The following is an 18,251-nucleotide window of genomic DNA, read 5'->3' as shown; positions in this document are numbered from 1 at the left end:
GCAACTTATATATGTGATGGAGTCTAAAATTATCCAGCCCTTCTTAAAATCCATGTGTCCTGCTCCGAGGAGCTGCCATCCTTCCCAGTGCTCAGCCACCTGCAATCTGTTCTGCCTGTGCCTTTCCCATTACGTAAATGCAAGGATTAATTGCATCGTTAGGTTCTCCCGTGGCCCCGCCGCCGCTGCCTCAGCTCCCAGTGTTTCAGAAGGTCTCGTCCCCAACGCCGCTTCTGTTTTCAAAGCAATCGGGCACTGGGCTGGTTTGATTTTATTTTTAGAGTCTTTCCTTTTATCTTTTTCAGCAGCGTCCCACTGGGAGCTGCTCCAAGATTGCCGTGCGGGATGCTGGCAGCTGCCGGGGTGGGCGTCCCTCCTGACCCAGCGTGCGCGGGTGTGAGCTGCCGGCCGCGCTCCTCGGCCCGTCGGGACACACTCCCATCGTGAACATACCCCGGGAACTCAAAGCGTGGGGCCAGAAGTCCTTCTCCACGCCTCACCTTCAGGAGGTTGGGTGCCAGTGGGAGGTGGGGAGCCCTGTGGCGGTTTCCCTGTGAGTTCCCCCCAGGAGATGAAAGGCAGAGGTGGAGCAGCCGAGGAGCAAGTACCGTGGCTCTGGCTCACAGGAGTTGGCTGCTGCCTGCCCGGGGCTGTGGGTGAATCCTTCCCGTGAGCAGTGGCTGCCTCAGTGCTGCCCAGCTCTGCAGTCTGATGGCCCCCAGGCACCCCCAGCTCCGGCCAAGCCGTGGCCTCGACACCGACGCCATCCTTGCCCATGGACATGCAACCAGGAGCCCACGTGCTCTGCTGTGGGAAGGAGCTGTGATTCCCTTGCCACGTGCACCTGTGTGAGCTGGGGCTGCTACGCACGTATGGCACAGATGCATGCATACATATATATATAAAACTGCTTATTTTCCTGTCATTCTAAGACTTATTTATTTATTAAAACTACCATCCATCAGGAGCTGCAACATCTGTTTGTGAAAAATAGCACATCCTTGGGCTGGAGCCAGGAAAAATCATTTCATTATGAAATTGCAACTGTAAAGCTGCACAGAATCACAAACATACTGTACAGCGAGCTGCTTTTGTTTCCAAACTGCTCATTAGGAATGATCCACAAGCCAAAATGATACCCTGTAGAAGGTGAAGAGGGGGAAATGAGCCCACCCGATGCACGAAGTGAGCAGCCATCAGCGCCGTGATTATTATCCCTGGTGAATCCTGCGCCCAGTGCAAGGCTGTGCTCGTCTCCCTTTCCGTCCCGGAGGGGAGACGTCTTCACTTCTCTTCCGTTCTTCATGCCTAATTCGGGCTGACAAGGAACATACTTGAGAGGATAGGAAATGAGGAGCCTGGCTTACAGATCATTTTGTGTAAGGCAGGAGAGAGGATTGCAGCGCCGCTGCCAGGGGCTGCGCGTGGCAGCACACCAGGAAGGGCTGGTGGGGGGCTGTGCAGGGCAGGGGGCTCTTCTGGGGTCCCCTCAGCTCCCATCCCCACTCCCTCTCCTTTCTTGTCTCCACAGGTCTGGCAGTTCATCAGATAATCACTATTACTGTGTCCCTCATCATGGTCATAGCTGCGCTGATAACAACTCTTGTCTTAAAAAACTGGTAAGGTCCCTCCTGCTCTGCTTGGCTTGGGGGGTGGTGGGGACGGGAATGCCAGCTGTGTCCAGCTGTGAGTGCCAAATGCCCTGGCACCCGCTAGGATGGCTTTGGAAAGGCATTGCAGGAAGAAATGAGGGTTTTATACCCAAACCTCAGAAGGAGGTTGGTGTACCAGGGTTCAGCCATGCCCCTGAGGCTCCCTGACCTCTCCCCACCTGGCTGGTGGCTTTGGGTCTAGCACATGGCTGGGGTTGGGTGGTCAAGTCCCATCTAGGACACATGTGCATCACCGCTGCGGGGCTGAGCTGTGGTATGATGGCTCCTGGACAGGTCAGAGCCCTGTGTTGGGCCACAGTGGGTGTACCTGGGACCTGCCCGGTGCTGCCAGCAGCAACTCTGCTGCCTTCCCTAAACAGCTTTGATGCTGCTCCTTAAATCCCCAGCCTGGCTCAGCAAGAAGCAGCTGCATCTCCTGCCCTTCCCTGGGATCCCAGGGATGAAAGGGCACCTTCGGAGCCCGTTGGGTGCCGTGGTTTGAAGCATGCCCCATCCCCCAGGGCGCTCCTGTGCTCTTCCAGCTTCATTTGCTCCTGTTTATTCTCTCAGCGTGGCTGGGCGTATGGCAAAATAGGTTAGCTTTCGCTCCAGGCGCTCCTCACTTTACCTATTTTCCCAGGGAAACTGGCCTACTTTGAGGTCAGCGTTGCTGGTGTAGCGACACGGCTGCAGCTCGGGGCTGGGGAGAGCGGCCGTGCGCTCCTGCCAGTGGCTCTCTCCTCTGGCCCAGCCCAGCTCTCTGTGGGTGCTGCAGCAAATTGATTCCTGCAGCCAGGAGGAAATTAGAACACCAGGTTGATGAGGAGCCCGCTGGCTCCCCAGATGAGAGGAAAAGCTCTTTACAGGGCTATGGAGGCATCTCCATCTCGGCAGAGCCATAACTCGGTGCAGCAACTGGCCCAAACTGCTGAGGTTCTGGCCCCACAGCTGAGCTTGCTTTGGGGGGCAGCTGGTGATGCTCCCTCCTGTATCTCAGACAGGATTTACTTCACTAAAGCTCCCTGGTCGTTGCAGTGTTTCAGTGAAGGAGCAGGGAAAATAGTTTATAAAACACTTGTGGGATTTGTCTCCAGTCGCGGCAGTGAGCAGTACGAGTCATTGATCCGGCTGACCATGGCTTGGCAGAACAGCTCAGTAACTGCTGCTGAAGCCAAAAAGGGGAGAAAATAAATCCAGTGAGCAGTGTAGAATAGAAATGGTTTATAGAAAGTGAAATTGGGAAATCACCAGAAAAAATGCCCAGCAGGGAAGCGCAGGCAGCACCCAGGTGTATCCCAGGTGGAGAAGCAGCACCTGGCAGTTTGCTCAGCTCTAACCAAACTGCCTCAGTCCCTCACACCATGTGTTGGGTGACTCTGGGCATTGCTGGGCCGGTGCTCCAGGGCAGGGCTGACCCACATCACACACCCTGGCCCCAGATGGACGGTTTTTAAGGTCCCTTCCAACCCAAAGCATTCCTTGATTCTCCGATTGTCTCTCCATCCAGCTGTGCGCAGAGCGGGCGCCCGCGGCGCAACAGCCACCAGCGCAAGCTGGACCAGCAGGAGGAGAGCTGCCAGAACCTGACCGACTTCGCCCCCGCCCGTGTGCCCAGCGCCCTCGACATCTTCACCGCCTACAACGAGACGCTGCAGTGCTCTCACGAGTGCGTCCGGACCCCCGTGTCCGTCTACGCAGAGGACACGTTGCACTCGCCCGGGGATTACAAAACCACCTTCAATGGAAACAGGTGAGCTGGGCGCCGTGGTTTCCCCGTGGGTTGGGGAGCACCGTCCCACTCTGGTAATGAGGCTTCGGTGCCCAAGGGCAATGCCCCAGGGGCACGTGGCAGAGCCATCTACCTCTGGCTCACAGTGCTCACCTGCCCCATAGCTCGGTGTGGGACTGGCCCCCAGGCCCCTTGTCCTGCCAGTGGGGCTGGGTGGGTGCCTCAGCAGTCCCTGGCCCCACATGGCTCAGCGAGCTCCGGCAGTGCTCAGCACCACACGGTGTGTTCAGTCCCCAGCTGCTGCTGCCAGCATGTAAAATGCCGCTGGATCCATCTTCCAGCGCCTGTGCTGTCTCCTCGGTGGCATCAGCAGAGCTGCTGGGCTGTGAACGAGCAGGTGATTAATGGAGGAGCAGGCGATGGGAGCCAAATGAACCCTTTGGCTGCCGTGAAATAACGGCGTGTTAACAGGGGCGTCGTGGCAGGTGCAGTGCAAGGGACACAACCGTGCTCTGCCTGCCCCTCGCCTGCCCAGAGGGAGGGGATCAGGAGTGATGGGGTTGGGCTCCCCATGCCCCTGGCTGGCACCAGAGCCCTTTCACCAGGTGTGGTTTTATCACATGGTAAATGTGTGTCCCCATGAAAGGTAGAGGGAAAGCCGGGAGGAGGGTTTTAGTGGAGACAACAAGCAAGTAATCCTCCAAGCAGCCTGGTGGAACCATGGAGTGCGTGGCATCCACAGACTGTGTCTGCCTGCCCCAAGGACAGGTCTGGAGCCAACAGCTTCACAAACATCTTCTTAACCAGCATCTTTTGCATGTGCATGGGATTCGGCTGGTCCACATTTTCCAGGGTATCCTCAGACCTCGGAAGATGGAGAACTGGCAGGGATTGTCACACCATTTTGTTGGGTGTCCACTTGCATTAGTTTGATGTGAACCCCAGCCAGGTGACAGAGGATGCCTGTGTTCTGGCTGGCAGGGATCACAGCTTTTCTGCCATCCAGGGACACTCTCTGGGACCCTCTGGCCCTGAGCACTTCCCAGCAGCCTGGCAGACCCAGGCCCATTCAAAGCATCACTCTAGAGAGATGTCATTTTTTCCCCTAAAAAAGCTGATTTTGCAGCAGGCCACCCCGGCTTGCTCCGTGTGTTACGTACCAGTGTGTACAAGCCCCTCTTTCTGCTCACTGCAGACCCTCTTCTTCTGACCGGCATCTTATTCCCGTGGCCTTTGTGTCTGAGAAATGGTTTGAAATCTCCTGCTGACTGGCCGAAGCCTGTTTGACTTCTGGGGGCAGGGCAGACGCCAGCGGGCTGTTTCCTGGTACGTACCGCGCTCCTCGTGTCCATCCTGCACCCATCCCACACCCATCCTGTGCCCCCTCCGTGCCCATCCTACCTTGCCTGGTGCCATCCTGCCACTTGCGCTTCCTTCAGGGTGTCAGACTCAAGCAGGGTGGCCTCACCTGGCTGGGATGGCTGACACCCTGCCATGGGTGGGGCACTGAGTGCCAAATGGCTTTTCCAGGGAGATTAATTGCAGACAGGCCACACTAGCAGGTGGAGACTGGGACGGACGAGCAAAGGGTCCTTGGGGCAGCCTTGAACTTCAGCCTGATCCCATGGTTCCAGCCCACCTCTAAAACCTCAACAAGCCGCAGTAATTTCTGTGCTGTGAAATGGCCTGATCTGTAATTAACCTCTGGTGGCGTGATGGACAGCCCGCCTCACCGGAGCCACATGCACACTCCGTCAGTACCTGAAAGCTCATTTGGTGCTGTTTGCTGTCATAAACACTTCCATGCTCACTGCTGGGGTCCTCTGCCTCCTCACCCTCCTCCTCTTCCTTGTCCTGCTGCCGAGCCCCCCCTGCTCTGCAAAGCCGACCCTGCGTGTGCAGCCGCTCACGCCTGGGGAGCTGCTGCGACCCAGGGAGTGCAGGGATGTTGTTCTGGTTGCAACAGTACAGGCTTCGGGGATTTTCTTGTCTTTTATTGAGTTGGCTCAAGCCATTTCCACCTCCTTGTGCCACTTCTGAAGGTGGCACAGCTGATAGTGGTGGCAGGAAAGCAGTTAAGGGTCTGTGTGTGCCAGCTCGCCGTGGGCAGTGGTGCCCGCTCAAGCCACCCGCTCAGGTGAATTAATTGCTCTGTCCCAAGTCCCTGCTGTAATGAATCATATATTCAGTGTAAATGAAATTTCCAACCTTCCCTGGCTGCAGCTCGCTCGGAATAGCCTGTTTAACATTATGCACAGCTATTGAACACAGAAATATAATTAGATTAGAATGGAAGGGAATAAAAAGTTAATGGTCTCGGCTGTGCTGGGGCTGGCAGTGTCTGGGCAGGGCGGGTGAGGTGTGTGCTGGCGCGGCGGGGTAGCGAGCAGGGGTTTGGCTGGCACTGCCCTGCTGCCCCCCTGGAACCTCTCAGACAAAGTGGCTTCACTAGGGAAGGTTAAAGGCTCTCACTCCCACCTGTTGATGTGCTCGCTTTATTTCTCTGAATCTTTTGTCATGGCTGCTGTCTCATGGGACAGAGGGCGAAGGAACCCAGGTGGGAGCTGGTGCCGGGAGCAAGGGCAGCAGGAGGATGAGCAGGGAGGTTCTGCAGGGAACATCAGTCTCAAAAAGAAAGGCAATAGCCCTCTGTGCCTGCTCCTGGGCTGCAGCCCAGGGCTACCACTCTGGCAGTGACTGGGGCTCTCCAAAGCAAGTGCAGATGGAGAGAGCAGGGAATGCTGACTGGGAAAGCTGGGAATGCTGGCTGGGAGAGCCGGTGCTGCTGCAGTGGGGGCGAGGGCAGGGTACAGCTCATTCCTACAGATCCTGGCATTTACCATGTTCAGGTTCACCAAATTGGAGTGTGCCTTTTCCACCCTCAGCTTTGTAGTTTGGAGTGTCTCTCCATCAGCTTAAAGTGTATTAAGAAAAAGAAATAACACACAAAAAGAAATAACACACAGAACAAACCAGCTGCACTCGGTGCATCCACAGCTCTCCCACCCCAAGTCCAGGGAAGGAGAAGGAGCAGCTCAGAGTGCTCTGGGAAGCCTACATGGATCCCCCTGCTCCCACCTGAGGTCCTGTGAAACCTCGGGCCAAAGACCGTGCCCTGGCCATCTCCATATGTTTCTTTAAATAGCCTGAAGCCATTCCATTACGCCTTATTAAATCCTTGAAATTCTCATTGACCTGTTTTCATGGAATCCATAAAACGCGCATTGACGCGCTCTGGAAAAATCTATCCGTCTTTTACCTGGAGCATTAGCTCTGTAATAGCATTTCAATTACACATACAATTCTGGAAGCTGCTGCTTGGTTTCGTTAAGGATAACAAAATAAGATTAATCCAAACCCTGTTCTCTGCACGTGTATCTGTGTGTAGGTGTGTTTGCACTAGGGTGCTTCTGGAATACATTTGCATAAGTGGTACATCCTGGTCCAAGCCAGGTGCCCGTGGGAAATCCCTCAGGTGAAATGAATGCTCCCAAGTTTCACATGTCGCTGTGTAAAGTGCAGATGGTGTTAAGATGAGCTCCCTGCTTAGGCTGTCCCTGCCACCGTGGTTGCCTTGTGCTCTCACCAGCTGCCAAGTGCCAGAGGAGCAGTGCGATGGAGGGAAGTGCTGGAGGAGTGGAGGGATGGAGGATGCCTTTCCAGCTCTTGAGGAGAGGCTGGTGGACAAGGAGATGCAGCTGCTTGGGCTGCGCTGCTGCCGGAGGAATGATTGTTTCCTGGCTGGTGTTCACAGCCACAGCAAGGTCGCCTGAAGGGGACAGTTGCCATTGACCCACTGCACCTCAGCAGAGATGGAGGATGCTCTGGAGCATGTGCAGCTTCCTGGCTGGAGGGGCTACATGCGGCTTCCTCCTCCCAGTCACTTTCTTCCGGTGTTTTACAAGTTTTAATTGACAGCACTTCACATCTCTGAGCTGTCTGATAGGCAGATTAGTGCTCCCAAAGGTGTGGACCTGGAGCTGGAAGCACAAGGTGGGCAGCATGGCCAGGGACAGGGATGGTTGGACAGAGATGCTGCAGATGTTTCATCAAGATGAGCACTGGGAGCCCAGTTGGAGTTTAATGTGAATTTCCCATCTGACAGTCCCTCAGCCTGGCGTGAGGGCTGACCAATGTGCTGTCCAACTGGCAGCCTGGCCTTGGAGGATGCTGATGGCCTCGTCAGGCTGGGCTGAGCAGTTGAGGCAGCAAATGTCAGGGATGGCACCGCGGAGAGTCTCCATCCCAGAGAGCTGCAGGCAGCACTGGGGCTGTCAGGAAACATGGTGAATCTCGTATAATTACACAGTGAGCAGATGCTGAAGCTGTTTCCAGGGTCAGACTCCTCCCGTGCCAGCAGGAGCGATCGGGAGGGTTCCCGTGCCACTGGCGCAGGCCCTGCCAGGACACTGGTGCTGCCGCACGGGCACTGCTGCCCACGGCAAGCAGCTGGTGGAGCTTCATGGCAGATTGCCTGTGCCAGCAGCCAGGCCCCAGCTCCTTGGTGGATGTCACACCTGGGTGGATGTCACACCTCGGCAGCTATTCCTGCAGGCACAGGGGCCGGCCCATCCCCAGCAGCCCAGGGTAGCTGCAGCTGTAGTGTGGCCCCAGGCTGCATAGGTGAGGAGTGAAGCAGTCAGTGAAAGCACTGAGGAGTTACCTGCAGGGAGGTATGAGAGGGAGAACTCCCTGTGCCCTGGTGCCATCAGTACTGGAGGACACACAGCACCCAGGCAGAGGCAGGAGCAGACGATGTTCTGCAGAACAACAGGTGACGTTTGCTGAAGACTTGAGTGGCTTTGGCCAGGCACCACAGTGCAGGGTGGCTGGTTTGGCTTGATTTCATCCTGGCTTTGGGGCTTTCTGAAATGAAGTTTGAGATTCCGCATTATTCTTGTCCTTAATCCCACTCTCTTTGACTGAAAAACCCCATGGAATGAGATTATACAAAAATCTGTAAGGTTGATCAAGCGCTGACCTACTTTGCACAAAGAGGCTATTTGGGATACAATACCAATTGTACCTCCTGCCATCACACGTTAACCAGTGCTCACCCAGAGCCACAGGACGTTTGGCACTGATGGCAGGGAGGGGGTGATTTGGGACCTGGCAGCTGTGCTGATTTGGTGACATCGGCCTGACCCTGCCCTGGCACGAGGTGGTGAGAGCTGACAGCATTGTGTGGTAATGCCAGGCTCGAACACGGCAGCAGCTGCCGTGATGGCCCCGTTCTGCCTAACAACAGCAAATGGTTTGTGTTAACATTAACAGATAATGAGTCATCATAAAAAATCCCGGCTTGTCTTTGGAGGAATAACAGCAGTCCCAGCACAGCCCCGGCACAGGAGATTAAGGACTCTGGAAAATCTGTCTCGCTAATTAAGACTCCGGGGTTGTTCTTGGAGATGGTGTATATTGGGCATCTTGCTTAAAAATAGTGTTGGAGAAAGAGCCCTGGGACAAAAAGCACCCTGCACTCTGAGTGCTGATCCCAGCCAGGCAGAGGGCACAGCGTGGATTAGGGATGTGTGTACTGAGCACTGCTGTATGGGGTGTATGTACCTGCTGGCAACTGTCTCAGGCACACCCAGCGGAGCTACAGCACATTTCACTGCATGGAACAGCCTGACACAGAAAGCAAGTGGCTGCACACTAATGATGGGGAGTGATTGTCTTTGTATTGAGGGTCCGAGATTGCACAGGGAGACATCTTCCAGTAGACAGTAAATAAATAGCTTAAGGACTTCAGCAGGATCTCTGATATGGTCCTTAACCAATTCCCTATTGATTCTTTAGATTTAACTTTAGCAAATTTTGTTAGTGCTTGTCATCATCTTCTTGTCTGCCAGAGCACTCACTGCTCGTGGCCTGAGTATGAGAAGCTGCAGAACACAGGGATCACTGAGAGTAAATCTTTTCCTGGAAAAGGCCCCAAGGAGATAGAAGTAGTGCTCCCAGGTCCCCAACACAGACTGGCAGCTGGTGAGGAGGAGGAGGAGGATGTCACTGGTACCCCACTCCCTCTGTTTCCCACTCCCCCAGGATGCCACCACGGCCAGGGGGAAAGAGGGAAAAGCCCCCAGTTGCAGTGCAATTCCCTGTTGTGACTTAATCTTTCTTTTTCTTCTCGTCCTCAACAGGATTCCATTGGTGAACCTGTAAAAAATATAAAAAAATAATGGGTTACCTGTACCTACCATTTCTGTTTACCAGTAGGAGACTCAAAGAGCAGCGTTCTATGGGCCAAATATATTTTTATAAAAATGAACTTGCCTATAGGTAACTGCATTGTCAAGGAGCACGGTTTTGGGAGGAGAGAAAGGAAGGTGTGTGAGCAAAGAATCCCGTGGAGGAGGAACTGGCGAGGGACAAAGAGGGAAGGACTGAGCGCCTGGAGCCCGGCCATGGATGGTGACTCTGAACCTGTGCCAATAATACCATTATGTGCCATGAACCGATGCAAAGACTTTGTGAGGAGCCGTGTCAGCAACGCCTGGAAGCGTCGTGGAGGATGAGTGGGGCGTCTCTTCTGGTGGGGTCATCCATTCCGGTCCATACGCGTACATACATATGGTATATGTAGAGAGAAAATATATATATACACACACAAACACTTTTTGTACTGTAGCAATTTTTGAAGATCTTAAATACTCATTTTTAAAGAAGATGTCATGGGCTAAAAGTCTCATTTCTTTAACACGCATCATGCAAACCGGGTGATCTGACGTTTTCTACTTTGGCAGCTTGTCTGTCAGCCTATATGTGTATATATAGGTAGACATATATACATATATATACGTGTGTGTGTATGTATAGACATATATATGTATGTATACATATATATATATATAGTTTTGGTTCTTTTTGGAAATGCTTTTCCAGCGTGGTGACGTGACTGTGGTGGGGGACGGCCGGGGCTGCACTGCTGGCAGGGAGCAGGGGAGAAGCTTCCCAAAGACCATCTGGAATGAAGCTCAAGGCAGTGTTGAAGGTATTTCCAGGCTTCTGTATCCAGATACATCATCAAGGCCAATAGGAAGAAGCTGGAGAGCTTGTGCCTGCCCCATGTCCAGAGCTGAGATCCCCGCTGTGAGAGGCGTGATGCCTCAGGGCTGGGCAGGGCGGGTTTTAGGGGTGGACTTCCAAAAGATGGGCCTCTCTTGGCACAGGAGACAAATTTTGGCAGTGGGATGTGGGAGTCTTTTTGGAAAATGCCTTCTAAATAGGCCACAGCACCAAAGTTTGCTCAGCACTGTTTGAGAAACAAGAGGAAGGAGCTTGTTGCCTCCTGCCCCAGCCCGGAGCTGTGGGATCAAGGGAGCTTCTTCCCTTGCTCTCCTGGTCTTGGCTGGCTCTGCTGTGGCAAGAGAAGACACAGTCTGCTGTCCACAGTCCTGGGTGGTGTTTAATGGGATTTTTTTGCCAGGGAAGCACAGTTCTGTGGGTTCCCATTTGGTTTGTTGCTCTAGAAAGACACCCATGGCTTGGCCAGCTCCTACTGGGGTGGGTGGTGGTGGTGGGTGCTGACGAGGATGCCAGCTGACCCTAAGCCCTCTCTCCAAGTCTTTCTTTGGAGTTGGGTGCTACCATGTTGTGCTGCACATGAGACACCAGGATGGGGCTCGCTCGGGTCCCTTCGGTGTTAGGTGGGTGAGAACGACAGCAGAGATCAGACCAAAGTCCTCCAGTTCTTTTTGTAAACTGCCCTTGGTAAATACTAGTGTTTTTTTAGAATTGTCCAGATCCACATTTCTACTCCCCTACTAATTACTCAGCTCCTTTTCTTTATGATAATGAACGTGCATTTAAAAAAAAAAGTAGAACCCTGTGGTGTTGCGCATAGCCACGCGTGCGGTCTCTTGTTCCCATGTCCTTTTCTGTCCTTTTCCCATGGAATTGCACAGTCTGGATTATTTTTCCTGAATTTTTGGATGCTGCCTCGGACAGAAGTCTTCCTTGCCAGCCCTGACAATTACCTGCAGACTTGAGCCAACCATCCCCTGGGCAGAGTGGGGTCTCCTGGGTGGCTCGTATCCAGCTCTCCAAAGCCACTGGATGCCTCCAGGGAGGAGGGGAGACAGTGTCTTGCTAGAGCAGTGACCCCTCAAAGCTTTAGCCTTCCCTGAGAAAACATGAGGAGTGTCTGCCCCTGGAAAGTGTGGAGTCTGAGCGACTGCTCCAGGGTCATCTCAGTGTCCTGGGGCTTTCCTGTGGCACTAGTGTCACTGGTGCAGTCCCTGCAAGCTGCCCTCACTGGCACAGGTGTTGGGTTCTCCTCCTTTTTGTGACTTCATGGTAATCCATCTGCTCCAGCTTGGAGCCACGTCCCTTGTGCTTCTCCCATTGATCTTCCTATTTATTTCATTCCCACGGGTATTCCGGTGTAATCATGATAGCAGTATGACATGAAATATATCTCAGCTCCCTTGTTCCAGGGCGTTTGAAGCAGTGCTCTGCTTCTGCATGGATGGAACCTGCTGCCTGCAGGGAAGTTATCAGGCAGAGCTGGGGCATGGCAGGGTGTTGCAGGCAGCGCCAGTGCCAGTGGTGGTGGGGATGGGGATGGAGAGGCACCCGGCTCGTGGGGAATTCCCTGTGGAGGTGGGGAAGAGGAGAGGAAGGAGTGTGTGTGTGTGTGTGTGTGTGTGTGTGTGTGTGTGTGTGTGTGGGAGAGAGAAGGAAGGTGACTAAGTGTGACCCCAGGGACAGGAGCAGGTTTCAGAGGGCAGGATTTGCCCGAGCTTCCCCCACAGTCTGCAGCAGGACACATCCTGGTCACCCAGAGCTGAGCGGTGAACCAGGGAACAAAAGTAGATGCACAATCTTCCCTTATTTATAAGGACCAACAGCACTTGCACTTTATCAGAGGAAGCCTCCCCCCATGCATGCCAGGCACACGGGGCCGCTGCTGGGAGGAGGGAGAGGAGGAGCAGAAAGGACAGGGCTGGAGCTGCTGATGTGGTGAGGTACAAGGCAGGGCCCAGGCGTCCCAAGGTCTTGCACAGTGAAGAGAAATGAACTGTGGTGGTTTCATTCCCTCCTATTGATGAAAGCCAAAAAACAAGAAATGAAACCAGAAAGTTGTATTTCCATGGCATAGTCTGTTGAGCAGATCTTCCCACCGTGGAAAAGCAGGGAAGCGTGATGTTCTCGGACATGCTCCCTCAGGAGCTGTGTCATATTTTGGGCACATCATCTCACCCTGGGGCCCTGGAAGCTTGAAAAAAGAAAAGTTTTGCTCCTTGCTTTGCTGTAAGCCCCCCAGCCCGCTGCTGCTTGTTTCTTTTTGGTTCATTTTCCGGATTCCTTTGCCCCTGAGTCATCCCTGAGAAACACACCATGGCAGCCAAGAGGCTGCCACGTCCCCCAGAGGTGTCATGGAGTGTCTGTGTGTCACACGTGGCTCTGTCTTAGAGAGGCAGTGGTATGGGATGAGCCACCCACAGCAAGGAGAGCTTGGCTCTCCTTGGGCTCTGCAGCAATCCCAGGGCTCTCCTCCCTCCAAATCCCCTGCAAACGCTGAGCAGGAGCCTCAGGATGTGATGTGACAGCAGGGGCAAGGGCTGCAGGCAGAGCCATGGGCACCACTGGCACCAGTGGGCTCTGTCCTGCACCAGCTGAGCTGGTTTGGGACTACAGGTCCGAGCTCCCATGTCATGGCACCTCCGGGCAGGGTGGGCAGGGTTTGATCCTCAGTCCCTTGACCTTTGTAAGCCGAGGTCTCCCCAGGGCAGCATCACCCCACAGCACCCCAGGCAGGGCCAGTCCTGGGTGGCCGCCTGTCTCTCCAGATCCGATCGTTTACCTTCACTCTGTCTTCCCAGCTGGAGAGAGGGCGGCCGGTGGCGGTGGCGTGGAGGGGCTGTGTGGGTGCTCCGTGGGGTCATCGGCACCGAGCCCACCGCGAGGTCACCACAGCGACAGCAGAGCCGGCGCGGGGGTGGATTTCAGGTTACCTCTTCTCCACTGGCAGCTTGTTGCAAAGGAAGGTAGTTCAGCTCAAATGGTAGTTAAATAGTAGATATTCTACACATATTATATATTTTGTAAAAAAAAAAAAATTAAAAAATAAAATAGAACAAAAATATATCTATCCTATCTCAGCCCACCCATTTCAGGATGAATGTGGTTGGAATTTTCAGTCAACCAGGTATAAAATCTGTAAGTGATTTTTTCAAAACCAGCAAGAAATCCCTCGCCATTTCCAAGTCCATGGGTTTGGTCTCCCGAGCTCATCTAATGCTTCTCACACATTTTTAAGAATTACTCTCAGCATTTGTAGGTACATTTTTAATAGTGTCAAGAGTGGAGAAAATATTTACTTTGAATAAAGTATATGTTGCACAAAAATGTACACTAAGGGCACAGATTTCTGACCCAGATCCTTCTATTTTAGGTTCCGAGGGGTTTATTTTTTTTGTTTGATAGGACATGTACAGCGAAGTTTACACTTTATTTTTATTTCACCAAAAAACCCGTTTTCTAACATGAGGACAGTTTTACTTTGTAACCAGTTTTACATCACCGAGTACTTCTTTTCTTTTCCTGGGAAAATCCCGCACCGGGAGGGGCAGCCGGCACGTCCGGGTGCGGTGCCGGGCCAGCCCAGCGCCGGTGGAAGCGCTGCCGCCTTTCGGCATCGCGGCCGCTCCGCGTGCCCGTGGCATGAGCTGGGGCGATGCCAAAAGGACCTTTTTTCTTCCCGAGTGGTTTTTAATTTGTCTCTGTCCGTGGAAGCCGTGTATTTGGAAGCACTGTAAATGCCCCCCTGTCCCCTTGCCCTGTGTATATTTAGTACTCTGATGTTGCTATTAAAACTGATATGAGAACCGCGCAGCCGGTGGTGACTGGGTTCGTCCGCGCGCGGCTGCGGTTCCTGGGGAGGGGACGGGGTTGGTTTGGGGTCTAGGGGGACTGACTCATCAGCAAGGAGTTGATGTGCTTCCCCGGGGAAATCCCGCTGTCCCCAGCTGTGCAACCCTTGGGTGAGAGGCTGGGAAATGGCCTTGCCTTCATCCTGGGAAGAGGGTCTCGTACATCCCCTCGGGTCCCCCTGCAGCCCCCACCTCTGCACCCTGCAGCACTGGCAGGAGGGTGATGGGTCCTGAGGCTTACCCAACACCCCTAGGGCTTGGGGGGAGTTAACTAAGTGTCACTAATGATGTTTTAAACAAACAGCTCTGCTATGGAATCACTTCACCCAGTTACCTCTTTTACCTGAGGAGTCCTGGCTGTGAGCAGGTCCCTGTTAAGTGATGTCTCTGGTTTGCACGTTGGGTGTGACACAGGTGATGATGGTTCACACTTGAGCTGGCCCTGCAGCTGTGCAGCCACAAGCTGCTCGATGGACAGATGGGCAGACATGGGCACCGGGCAGCACGAGGAGGGCTCATGCCGGGCAGCACGAGGAGGGCTCATGCCAGGCAGCAGGGACAGCTCCCATAGCCCCTCGTGCTCTCACAGTGTCCCCCTTCCCCAGACCACCACGGGCCAGCACAGCTGCCATTCCTCACGACACCATCTGACCTGAAAAAGGGGGAAAAGCCCTTTACAGTGTCCATGTTGGCTTTAAAGAGGGATGACCTGGGAAGACAGAGCTCAGCACAGCCACCTGCCACTTGTGTTCTCAGGCTGCGTCAGGAGCTTTTCCGCAGCGCCGGGATCCTCTGCAGCTCTCTCTGCCAGACCAGCACAAAACCAGGACCAGGGATGCTGCCCAGCCCCAGCCCAGCCAAATCTCAAAAAACTCCCTTCTGCAGGAAAATATATAGGAAAATGGGGAGGGACAAAGTGAGATGCTCTTCATTTAGGGCCAAATTGCCAGCTTAAATCACTGTGACAATGTGTACAAGCGAACAGGATGCGAATGGCCTCAGAGCTGCATATATCAGCCGGAGAACTCTCTTCATTTCCAGATGCAAGTGGGATTTCAGGGCATGAAATACAGTGTTGGGATCTCATTCCTTTCCCTGATATTTATCACAGCCGGAAACGTACTCACCAGCCTGAGCTGTTCCAAGTGTCACTGCTGGGAGCACAGAGGAGAAATATTGTGCAGAGCCGTGGGAGAGAGACTGGGGGGGGGGACAAGGCGAGTGGCCAAAGAGGAGAACCAGCATCCCTGCTCCCTCCAGCACCCATCACCCCAGCGTGGAGCCAGGAGCATCCCCTCCTGCTGCTCGCCCCACCATGCACTGAGGGCCAGGGCATGGCCACCCCACACTGTGCCCTGGGTTAAACGGTGCCACGAGCGGTTCCCGGGGCTGGAGGTGCCATGACAGGGTGACTGTCCCCTTGTCAGCTGGAGGCTGCCAGCTCGTGTCCCTTCAGCGCTGCTCAACGGGGTGAGGCTGGAAAATGAGGCTGGAAACAAAACACCACACACTGGTGCCGCAGCACACAGTTCTGATAAAAAGTAGGACTAAGCATTATCCAAGTTTAATTATTATAATTATACCGGGGCGAAGTAATTGCTGGGGATATTTTAAGCATCAATCAACACGCTATTTTGAAAACTGAAGCCCTGATTTACCCAGGGCGAGGTGCTAACCATCAACAGGCAAGAGTGCTGCCGGCAGCAGGAGGAGCCCACCGGGAGGGTTTGTGAGCTGGTTGGAGCTTCTTAGCTGCAAATAAGAGATTTGGGGAGGGAGGGTGTGAGATAAGCAGCAGGAAGATGGAAAGGAATCCCCTACATCCTTACGAGGAGCCTGGATCCAGCACTGGGATGGGCTGCAGGAGCAGCATCGGCTTCAGGAAGAGGAGTCGTGCACAACGGGCAACCCCAGCTCGGCAGTGGCTCTGAGGAAGACTGGCTGGGGCTGGATGATGTAGCGATGCTGAAATCATTTAAGCTTGTTATGGTGGTTTCTATGGCTCTCTGGCTGGATGTAACAAATTGTCTGCATCATTTTCCAGATGGATCATTCTTAAATCATCTAGGACAGGCTTCAGGGCTCTGCACTGAAGCGGTGGAAGGCACTTCAGTTCAATAAATGCTGGAACTGTGCTATATCAAATGCTATTTCTTATTAAAAGTGTAAGTACATCATCCGAGCTGATGGGTCTCACAGCCAAGATCTCCACACTCTGCACCTCTCTGAGTGCCCTTAGTTCCCTGCGGGGTTGGGGGACAGGGATGGGGCCACGTGTGGGTGCCTGTGGTGGCAGGCAGGGTGATTGCAGCAGAGCAGAGGGAACATTGGTGGATAGGACTGGCCATCAGCTCATCCCTACCCCCTGCTTTCCTCTCCCCAGGTGGGTACCAGACCCTGGTGTGTGTCCAGCTCCTGGCAGATGGCATGGCCCAAGTGTGTCTGAACAAAACCATTTATTAAAATTGGAAATAATTGATTCATCAGTAAGTTCTGCTGGGAGGGTTTATCACCGTGGGTCACCTGCCCCCCCAGCCCCGCAGTGTCCTGCAGCAGGACCAGCTCTGGGCTCCACCTCCACACTTGGCCACGGCCACATGCGCCCCACCAACAGCGAGAGCTGAGAGAGCAGTTTGTTACTGCCAGGCAATTTGTGCTAATGAGCAGTTCGAGGCAGCGAAGCCTCTCAGCAGAGATAACTTATGGCAGGAGAGGCTGGCAAGGAAGAGCCCCAAGGATGCTGCAGTGGAGGAGACCTGCGTGACACACACTGGCACAGCCCATGGTGGGCTCAGTCCACGGTGGGATCAGCCCATGGATCTCCTCTGCCTCCCCCTGGGATGGTGAGTGCAGCAGCTGCCTGTGGCTTGCACTGGGGACCAACTTCCCGATGGGACTCAACATCTTCTGAGGACTTGGAAAGCACATGCGGATGCAATTCCCAGGCTTCAAATGCCAGGCTGGTGTTGGATCTGATCTCAGGCATTTCTGGTGCTGATGGGACCTGGGCCCCAGGACTGCAGGACCTGTTCAGCTCTGCCAGCAGTGACATGTCTGTATGTGTTTAATAAACATACCAGAATGAAATCCTCGCTGTTCCTGCTTATCCTTCGAGCATGATATTAACTGAAAACTGACATTTATCTGAGTTCTCTGTCAGGCCAAAACAGGGACAGACTTTCTCGAGGGTATTATTATCTTTCTCTTGCAAATTTTCAAGCATGAATAAGTGCTGTGACTGGCACAGAAGACGGAGGTGGGAGCTCGTGGTGGGTGCCCTGGCAGCCCACTCCTCGTCTGTGTCGCAGCAGGACCAGCACAGGAGGGGTGGCAGCAAAAGCCCTGGTGGCACTCGAGGGCAAGGTGAAATCCTGGTGTGAAGCCCACCTGACACCGAGGTCAGCAGTGCCAGAGCACACAGCTCAGGGCCCCTTCCCAAGCAGGGCATCACTCGAGCAGCGATGCCAGGGAAACACGTCCACCTCCGCGGGCGAGTGTGTCCTCTCAGGTGTTTTATTGACCTGTCAGAGGGCTCGGACGTGGCTGACGGTGCTTTTCCCCTGCAGCAATTGATTCCAGTCGGCTTACATCAGGGAACAGTTGATTTCTTTGCCTGATACTCGCTCTGGCCTTCGATAACACAGTGTTTAGGGATGCATCACGGGATTCACTGGCAGGAGCACATTGGCTGATGTGTCTAATGGACAGCACTAACAGGTATGGCCATGTATGGTCTTGGGGCTTTAGTTTCCCAGAAAAAGCCACAGTTAAGCAAAGCAAATTCAGCCTCTGGCTGCCAGCGAGTGACTCCGAGTTCTCTGCTAACCCAGAGGACTGCTCTGCTCGTGGTGGTGACATGGGGCCAACCCTGACTGAAAAGTGTGATCCAGCTCAGTCCTTTCCTCTCAGTCTCCTCTTTGCAACCTCACCAGCTCCGTGACCTGAGTTGATCAGAACCAGTCCCTGCCCAAGCTGCACTGCAAGGGACACAGC

The 18,251-nt window shown here is 53.9% G+C and overlaps 1 protein-coding gene across 1 annotated transcript in view; it reads left to right on the top strand.

Moving 5' to 3' along the window:
- AJAP1 (adherens junctions associated protein 1) overlaps positions 1-14,220 on the top strand; it is a 36,059-nt gene extending 21,839 nt beyond the window's left edge. The window contains exons 3-6 of the mRNA XM_027658216.1: positions 1,532-1,619; positions 3,160-3,402; positions 4,577-4,707; positions 9,525-14,220. Coding sequence (XP_027514017.1) covers positions 1,532-1,619; positions 3,160-3,402; positions 4,577-4,649 — 404 coding nt within the window. The 3' untranslated portion in view covers positions 4,650-4,707; positions 9,525-14,220. The remainder of the gene's footprint in view (positions 1-1,531; positions 1,620-3,159; positions 3,403-4,576; positions 4,708-9,524) is intronic.
- The last annotated feature ends 4,031 nt before the right edge of the window (positions 14,221-18,251 follow it).

This window comes from Corapipo altera, unplaced genomic scaffold (genome assembly GCF_003945725.1).
Source record: "Corapipo altera isolate COAL_440 unplaced genomic scaffold, ASM394572v1 301, whole genome shotgun sequence".
NCBI lineage: Eukaryota > Metazoa > Chordata > Aves > Passeriformes > Pipridae > Corapipo > Corapipo altera.
Note: the sequence above shows the minus strand (reverse complement) of the source record. Positions and strands in the feature narration are given on the sequence as shown.